Source organism: Hylobates moloch, unplaced genomic scaffold (genome assembly GCF_009828535.3).
Source record: "Hylobates moloch isolate HMO894 unplaced genomic scaffold, HMol_V3 SCAFFOLD_4, whole genome shotgun sequence".
Lineage (NCBI taxonomy): Eukaryota > Metazoa > Chordata > Mammalia > Primates > Hylobatidae > Hylobates > Hylobates moloch.
Window position 1 is genome coordinate 163491081 of NW_026652279.1, and position 9467 is coordinate 163500547.

The window sequence follows — 9467 nt, forward strand, 5'->3', positions numbered from 1 at the left end:
AGCAATTTCTAACACACTGCTCAAAAGACACACTAACCTTGTGAAAGGCATTTTGTTGGATTTAGTCCCATTTTAGTATCCCCTTAAAAAGTTTGACTGATGACTCTGGATATTCAGCCAACAGTGTTGTGTCAAAAACTTGCTTGAATTTATCTAAAAATTCATAGTCGGTGCTGAACCTGAATTTGTTTGCCCAAAGCAGCACCGTCCCTGGCTGGGAAAGGTACACCATGGTGGCAAGCAGCTTGTCCAGGAAGTAGTGATGGTAGACCACATCCGAGGCTAGGACGTAATCATAGGAAAAAGCTGACTTGGGAAAGTTTTTGTCCAGGTCTTCCCCCCATACCAGTTCTTTCACTTCAGGCAGATGTGCTGTACATTGTAGTGTGTTTTTTAAAAGATTGTATTGAAGGTTTCCCAGGACATCAGGCAAATCTGTTGCTGTGACTTGAGCTCCTAAGAGAAAAAGAAAAATTGCAACAATGACCTGGAAACATCTGGGCAGCCACAGTGTACATATACCGAGGGAGAAACACAAGAAACAACTGGATTCCTTAGCCTTGGCTCTATTGGTGGGTGGGCTGGACATGTTTGATCTAATGTGGGCTGGCTCATTCTTTCTTGTGGGTGGTCTTGTCCTGTGCACTGTAAGATGATGAGCAGCCTCCCTGGCCTCCAACCACCTGATGTCAGTAGCTCCCCCACCTCACCCCACCCCTGGGATTGACAACAGAGATTCAGAGTCATGCCTCTGGACTCAACCTCGTCCCATGGAAACTGGTTGATTGGAGTTTATTAACCTCTCCGAGACTCAATTATCTCTGTGGATAACAGCAGTAATTCCTGCCGCATGACATTCTGGGGAGAGTCACTGAGTGAAGTCAGGGCCAGGCACCTAAACCACAGCCTGTCATAGAGTAAGCACTTGCTATTGTTGCTACAGTAAAGGTCTGGATACTAGGTCAGGAATAAATAAACAAACCTAAAATACTGGCCACAATGGAAACAAGGCCTGGTCCAGCACCAATTTCAAGTATTTTTGCATCTTGGAAATTCAATTCCTCGGCATGTTCCTCCAAATATTGACACAAAGCCGTGGCCTAAAAAATAATTATAACTTTTCATGTGGGCATTCGAACATTGGAAGCCAGTAGCAACCCTTTCTGGCACCCAAATTTAAATACTAAAAGACATGTTATTACATATGTTCAGTTTATATTCATAAGAACCCAAATGTACACTCAATGCCATATTTAGACCTCTGAAATAAAGAAGTTATAATAAATTGCATCTAAGGAACTGGGGAAAAAGATTTGTTAAACTGCCTCCTAAATCTCCAAAGAATAGGAAGAACAGTAGATCAGCTTAGCTCTTTCAAATCAGGGCAATGTTGAGGTAAAAAAAACAGCAACTTCTTCCACTGGTTTAATCATGTTGGGTCTCCACTTTAAGAATGTTGTTTTATGTTAGAATTCTTTCTTGTAAGAGAGTTTCTTTAATTATAGAAATAATTTTTTAAAATGTCATTTTATAAACTTGAACACCTCTTTCCTGGCTCCTTTACCAAAATTCAGGTTGGCGAGCACTTTGCCGTATTGAACAACGGATTAGTGACTTTTATTGAAGTGGTTCTTCTAAGAAACAGCCTGTTCAGAAACTGCTTCTCAGACTTCAGTGTGCAAACAGATCCCCTGGATAGCTTGTTAAAGATGCATATCCTCATTCAGTAGGTCGAGAGTGGGGCTCAAGATCCTGCACGTCTAAACAAGCCCTGACATGATGCTCATCTGCTGGCGCATGGGCCCACTTTGAGTAGTAGCAAGGAGATATTTTTTAATGTTTCATATATCAACAAATATTGTTAGTTTTTTATATAGGAAATCAAAAATCCCTTTTTTCTTTATTCATTCTCTTCTGCCTCCACCTTCCTCTAACCTTCCTACAAAGAGTAAAGGGTATTTGATTTGCATTGACTGCTGAGGTGTTTTCATGTATGGCAATGAGGCATCAACTAGCAGTGCCCTGGATTGGAGAGATTAGGAAGAGTTATGAGAAGAAATGACAAAAAGTTACTTAAATTTGAGTATAAATAGCCCAGAGTGAGGAATGTGAACACTGAGATTTAAAAATCAATGAACTCTATAATTTGCTTATACATTTAGGCCCTAGCTAAAGATATGCCCCCATCTTCCTCTGGACTCTACTTTCTATTTGGGGCCCAGTTTGGAGTGGGGACAGCCAGGATGATTGGAGACGTGTCACTCTTAGGATTATGAGTGGTAGGTTTAGTAGCCAACCTGACCCTGTACATCACTCCATTTCATCCTCATCTGTTCATGTTGAACTGCCACGGGCAAAGATGACTATGACGCAGTCACCTCTACCGTCTGGGAACTCAGTGGTGGGGCTTAGGGGCCATGTCAGCCAATTACAAACTGAATTCTGGGGAGGTAAGTGCTGTAGAGGAGGCAGACAGCAGGTTGAGGGGAGAGGGGTCACCACAGAGCCGCCGAGGAGTCAGGGCCGACTTCATGGGGCTGGGGAGAAGCCAGCTGGTGTGGAAGGCCAGGGCGGTGGGTGAAATAGCAACATGGGTGTGACGTAAATAGCACCAACTGCAGCACACTGCAGGGAGCTCCAGAGTTTAGAAGGGAAGTTTTGAAGAAAGGAGTTCTTTGGTCCTTAAGGAGAGAAGAGAAGTATTCGCTCTGGGGGTTGGGAGGAGGGGGTCAATATCAGGAAAAGAGTGTCACCTAGAGCCATTCAGAGGGCAGCTCTGAGGAACTTCCTGGAGATGCCTGCAGGGGTCCTTCCTGGTGCCCTGCCCTGAGAGGGGCTGGCCCCAGGGTGTCATCTGGAGACAAAGCTTTTCTCGGGGACAGCTATGTCTTTTGACATTGCAAACACTCCCCCCAGCCCCTAGTCCTGTTAGCAAACTCTGAAGAGATCTTTTCACAGAGTTGCACCTGAAGTCGCACAGGAAAAGGGTGCCATCCCGCTCTAGATACCCTTCTTGTGCAGCTTTCAGGAAGCAGGTTTCGTGAGAGGCTAGTGTTTGGTGCATGAGTGATACCTTGTTCAGAACAAAACAGGTGGACAAATATTCTTTTTTCAATTTCTGATCTCTTTTTTTTATTATTATTATTTTAAAAGGGAGATGGGGTCTCACTGTGTTGCCCAGGCTGGTCTCAAACTCCTGAGCTCAAGCGATCCTCTTGCTTCAGCTTCCGAAAGTGCTGGGATTACAGGCGTAAGCCAAATGCCCAGCCTCTGATCTCTTACTATACCACTTTCTCACTACACCACTGCTGTCGTCTATTTGCTGAATGTGTTACAGTAGGAAGCTGTGAATAGTTTGTTGATTTTCAAACTTGTTTTTAAGGCAAAGAAAAGCCTTTGGTGGAAGGAAATTATGTGCATAAGGTGTGAAAATAGAGCTCCGTGTTTGGGAGTGAGTGAAGGTCGACACCTGAGAGCCTGAAGCCCTTTGGCTACCCTTCTCCCCATCCTGCGCCATCGCCAGATGACCTGAGGGAGCCCCGTGGAACCACTGACCAGGACTACTCAATGTGGGGGCCCTGGGCCAGCAGATATGCATCACCCCGGAATGTGTAAGACCTCCTGAATCAGAATCCGCATTTTAACAAGACTGCAGATTGAGAACTTCTGATCTGGAGCCTTTCTAATCACTGACAACATCTGCAGTGGGAAAAGCAACCACGCTGGCTCTGAGGGCCACTGTCCAACTTGGCTCTGCCCTGCACCCCAGTCGGGAGCTTTACCACGCCAGCAGACTGGCCTGCGTTCCCGTTTCCTCAGCTGAAAGGTGGAAAGAATATTACATTAATGAGGACAGCTCATGTGAGCTTACGCTAGGACTTCATTTAATCTTGCAACCTGAAATTAATTCTCACAATTCTGACAACCATGTCAGGAGCGCTGCAGACATTACTACCACCCTAGGTTTTAAATATGGAAATGAAGGCAAACAGTGGTGAGGTGAACATTTGTGACTACCCAGCCCTGAAATGGCAGCTTTTCTGACTCAAAATCCAGAGGACTTCCCCCATTTCAGCACCATCCTCTCAGGGCTATGGCAGGAGTGACATGCCATGAAGTCATGCTTCCTAAACATCCCTACCGACACAGCCCCCGTGGAAAAGAGATGAATGGCTGGCCGGCCGGGCGTGGTGGTTCACGCTTGTAATCCCAACACTTTGGGAGGCCGAGGTGGGCAGATCACTTGAGGTCGGGAGTTCAAGACCAGCCTGGCCAATATGGTGAAACCCTATCTCTACTAAAAATACAAAAATTAGCTGGGCGTGGTGGTGCACACGTGTAGTCCCAGCTACTCGGAAGGCTGAGGCAGGAGAATTGCATGAACCCAGGAGGTGGAGGTTGCAGTGAGCCAAGATCATGTCACTGCACTCCATCCTGGGCAACAGAGTGAGACTCCATCTCAAAAGAAAAAGAGAGAGAGAGAGAGAGAGAGAGATGAATGGCTGAGGGTCGATGGGCATGGCTCGGAGATGCCCACTGCAAAATCTGAACTCTAAATCCCTGGGTTTTTTCTTAACAATTTATACAAGTTTTGCATTCACTTCCTCATATAGCTGAGTTTATTTAATATAAAAATAATGTTTCAAGAAACAGAGCTTAAAGCAAAACCAGAGTTTCTGAAAGAAACACTGTTTTTGCTGATCCCAAGCACACCACCAACACCCTCCAGGGGCGAGGAATTGAACCTCAAATTGAGAAGCACTGGATATGAAGGAACTTGACAAATTGTCCAAGGCAACTCGGAAGTACGGACTTGTTATCTCCAGAAATCCTGACATCACAAACGTGACATTTCTCTCACCCCTGGCCACACCACCGCTCCGTAACTCTCTATGGATTCTTGGATGACAATCTCCTTTCCTGCAAACCGATAATGCTCCTGAGTGTAGCTGGCGTAATCTGCAGGAACAAATTTCTGGAGGCTATGAAGAGATAGTTCTATCTTGTTGGATTCTGTGAAGCAGAAAAATAAAATGGAGTTCATGATTTGTTCAAATCCAGTGCAAAGACACACTTGATATAATTACTAAGATGGCATTAGATTGAACGACCTTTCCATAAACAGAGGGGATGATGCTATCAAGGAGAACGGCTGCAGATTGGCACAAAATTGAATTATATGGGGTGATGGGGACATGAAATTTGGATGTGACAGTTTTATCAGATGACAAAATGCCAAAGAATGCTCTGGGCCTTTTCTTTATTTAGGGGAGGACAGAAGGTGTGTGGATCGGTCCCCACTCTACATTTTGCTGATGGAAAAATGGTGAACTTGCCAGCAAAATTGCACAAATGAGCTGTCTGGATACAGAGGAACTAGGTAAACACAAACCTGCCTTTTTTTTTTTCTTTTTGAGACAGAGTCTCACTCTGTTGCCCAGGCTAGAGTACAGTGGCGCAATCTCAGCTCACCGCAACCTCTGCTTCCCGGGTTCAAGCAATTCTCCTGCCTTAGCCTCCTGAGTAACTGGGATTACAGGTGTGCGCCACCACGCCCAGCTAATTTTTGTATTTTTAGTAGACACGGGGTTTCACCATGTTGGTCAGGCTGGTCTCAAACTCCTGACCTCGTGATCCGCTCGCCCTAGCCTCCCAAAGCACTGGGATTACAGGCGTGAGCCACCACACCCGGCCAGACCTGCCTATTTTTAGGTCTTGAAGTGAAGTAACATTCCCACATGTTGGCTGGAGCATGTTCCTTCAATCTTTCCTACAATTGCTGCTCAAAAGGTAGAGGCCCAGCCAGCCCCACAGCCCTGGGGAAGGATGTCAGCTGAGCTCTGGCTATTAAGTTACTATTGCTTTAAATACTCCTTTAAACCCATGACCCACGCTAGCAGCTCTCAAATGGCACATAAAATGAGAGGAAAAGAGCACCTGATGGGGCTGACATCAAGAGATCACAAGTATTTGCAGGTTTTCCAGAGTGTTTAGGAATAAAAGAGCAGTGAGGCAAAGTGTGTGGAAGAAGGATCAGGAGCAGAGAAAAAGGTGTTGGTCCCAGCGGTGGGAAAGAATTAACAGTGCGGAGAGTAGCGGGGAGGAAGGTCAGTTTTGTTTGCATGAAACCTGCCTTTGTGGCCTGGGATATGACTGTAAAATGTTTAACCGGGGGTAAAATATGGGCTTTGGACAAAGGTAGAAGGGGCAGCCGGTGAATATTGGAAGTGTTTTAATCTGAAATAGGTACTCAGGGTGGAAGGCAGGAGGAGGTGAATACGAGGCAAAGGGAAGTGGGTCTTGGAAGAAACCTGGTCAGCAGGGCATCCCTCAGGTCGGGGGCAGGGCCTCGGGGTGTTTCAGGTCTCACTCATTCCATACATACTGGGAGAGTTGTATGCCACTGCTCTGCAAAGGCTGGTAACAGCTCCACAGTAAGTAGAGGGATTTGGAGTGAGCCTTTAAAAATAGTCACAACCATTTGACAATGCCTGTTGAATCTAACTACGAACAAAACCCGGAGCTTGTATTTTATATGTCTCTATATATTTTCATTTAACTTCTCTAGAAATTCATTTTTGTTGTATATTACAAAAGCATCAGTGTGCAGCACACTAAAAAAGAAATGTGAATGAAGTGACTCATTTGTAAATTAGCATCATGGGTGCCTTCAGCTCTTCAGAGTGCTGTTTTAGCCTGTGACTTTGATTTAGTATTTTCTACCACTTTGAAGGAGAATTCTCTGCCCTGACAAAAAAGGCGAGCTTCCAGAAACCTGGGACCTCAGTGAACTTGCAAGACCCCTCTAATAAAAAGGTAACCAATTCAGTCCTGAGACCTTGTCCTCTGCAGTCACCTGCCCTGGTAGGAGGCTGTAGGGAGATTGTAGGGAAAGGAGGGAGCACTGTAGCTTTCCCCACCTCTTTTGGGAAGCCACTGACATCTAACAGAACCCCAGCTCCTACCACAGGGCTGAGAGGCTGGCTATGAATTCTGGTTTAGATGCAGGAGGAAGGCCGAAGAATAGAGTGATTAATGTTTAATAACTAGTTCAGCAAGAGGTGATTGACAGTGTTTGACAATTGCTCTGGAGTAAATACTCCCACCGTGCCGATTTCAGAGAAGCAGCATGACATCGCTGGGGAAAGACGTGCAGTACCTCACCACTGTGTAGTGTTCCTACCGTACAGACACCACAGACACGATTAACCTTGAGGGCATAGATATTAGGAAGAGGTAATAGAATAATTGATGATGAGTTTTGAGTATTTATCAACTTCGCTTTTAATATATCTTTGTCTTTAATATAATCTATTTAATCATAAGATTCTAACTTAAATTTGAATGATGGTTATATGTAACAACCAGCTACAAAAATTGCTGAAATTCAGGTGCCAGTACAAACCATCTCCAGCGCACCGCTGGGTGGTGGCTCGGAGCATCAGGGACCTGCACCAGCCCCTGCCAGCTTCCCTGTCCTGCCCCACTCTCATCCAGGCCATGCCTGTCCCTCCTTCCATAGGTCACCATCTGGGGACTTATTTTTCTCTAGAGACTAGGAAGAGGAAGTAGGCTGATTTTGAATGGCTCATCATTTCACAGGTAAATAAACTGACAAATACTAAGCTTGACAGCTACACTTTTTCAATCAACATTGTAAGGAAACATAGACATACACATATTCTCTCATAAGACCCTGTGAGGTTCTACAATGATAAAGAAATGTATGTTTTTGTGCCTGAAATATTTTCATTTATTCTCTCTGTGCTATTCTGACAGTTTTAGAGAGATCAGATTTTCAGATAAGGTAGAGTTGCATTTTTATGTAAACAATTCAGTAAAAATAGACAACATTCTCATTTATTAAAGTTGGGATATATTTTTACTACCTTTAATTATAAACACTGTAAATGCTGCATCTTGGTTTTTATTAGATCATTTGTTATGTCTATTATTTATTTACACTGAATCCATGCCCAGAAATGTAACCCTAAACTGTTACATTGTCCTAATGGGGAAATACAGTTTGATTTATAAAGATTCACTGTATGACAAAGCTGCCAAGAATGTATTTTGGTGAAAAGCAGAAATGAACTTAGATTTTTTTTTTCTTCTTTTTAAGTTCTTGTTACAAAAATACAGCAAGCTTAGATCTATACATACAATAAAAACAAATGTGTGAACTTTGATAAGTAAATAACGAAAAAACAGGAATTACTTTCAATAAGTAAATAATGAAAAAACAGAAATTATGTTTATGCTTGCAAAACATTTTTCTGCTAAGCTTCATTATAGTAAAAAATCTAATGTTAAAAGGAAATGGAAATTCTTGTCACTGAAATTTACTTGAAAATGTCATCACCAGAAAAGCAACTGAGGAAAACTGTTGAAGTGATGAAGAAGGAGGTTACCTTCTAGGACTCCCCCGGTGCTGTCTTTCTGCGGAGCCGCCTTCTTCTCGGCCTCTAACCAGCCACCCCGGGAGCTGAGTCCTTCCCTCTGGCGCCCGGGCTGCTGCGCGGAGCTCAGACACACGTCCATAGCCGGAGCCTGCTGAGAGGAAAGAGCTGGACAAGGCCCGAGTCGCTCGGCCCAAGACATTCCCGAAGAGCTCCGAAAGGTGTAGCTTATCTGAGCTGAAAAGAACGCCTGCTTTTCAGCTTAGTTCCCTGAGTGAGCAAAGCAGCCACCCAAGGAGCTGTTACCCTGGCTTTGCTGAGCAAGATGCGGAGAAACCATTACACATTACTGAACCTATGTGCGTGAAGAAATGCAAAAACAGCAGCTTTGGCCTGAAAACCAGTTTTATGTTGCTCAGGGGCCTAGAGCAAGTTTTTGTTCTTTTGAAAAGTTATTCTTTGCCATCCTCCTCCCCACTCCAAATATTGCAGCCCATCACTAAGTTCTGGGACTCTGTACTGTATCTCTAATAACTTTTGGAACTGAATCCTAAAATCTATCCAGACTTGCATACCACTGGGGGTACGTGTGGATTCTGGGGTTAATGACATCATGGATGAGAAGCTGGGATTTGGAGCAAACACAAGGCTACTCTGCTTTCCTCTGAGGCTCTATTGCAAGACAGTAGAAAGCACTGGGCCGGGGCCAGGAGCTCGCCTTGGCTCCCACTCCAACACTGGGCAACGCACTCAGTCCCTCAGAGCGCATTTCCTCATCAGCGAAAAGGCGATCCCAATATCCGCCTACCTCCTAAGGCTGCCGTGAGAAACGGAAGAGTGAACGTGATTATTAAAGTGCAGGAAATGGTACCTGGTCCAGAACAAGACACCTAGATATTGGGATCATTGATTGGTCTCAAGATAACGATGCCTGACGTTGCTGGAGGAATTCTCACATTGTTGTGAGTTCTTGAAGGGCTTGGTGTGTATTTATTGAATCCTCACAAAAACCCTATGAGGTAGACACTGGCATGACGCCTTGCCTCAGATGAGAGAAATTCAGGCTCA

General features: G+C 44.6%; 1 protein-coding gene across 1 annotated transcript; it reads right to left on the reverse strand.

The window, feature by feature from the left end:
• On the reverse strand, nt 1-8728 carry METTL21C (methyltransferase 21C, AARS1 lysine). The gene is made up of 4 exons (XM_032151269.2): nt 8412-8728; nt 4862-5013; nt 983-1100; nt 1-456 (listed from the first exon to the last, which is right to left on the reverse strand). Exons 1-4 carry the CDS (start codon nt 8599-8601, stop codon nt 62-64), a joined length of 855 nt encoding a protein of 284 aa, XP_032007160.1. The 5' UTR covers nt 8602-8728; the 3' UTR covers nt 1-61.
• Nucleotides 8729-9467: the final 739 nt, after the last annotated feature.

Coding starts and splice junctions, on each gene's coding strand:
- METTL21C (XM_032151269.2), bottom strand. CDS start 8,601: ATGTCTTGGGCCGAGCGACTCGGGCCTTGTCCAGCTCTTTCCTCTCAG. Junction 5,014..8,411: donor CACCGGGGGAGTCCTAGAAG/GTAACCTCCTTC, acceptor TCTGCTTCACAG/AATCCAACAAGATAGAACTA. Junction 457..982: donor CATTGTGGCCAGTATTTTAG/GTTTGTTTATTT, acceptor TTTTTCTCTTAG/GAGCTCAAGTCACAGCAACA.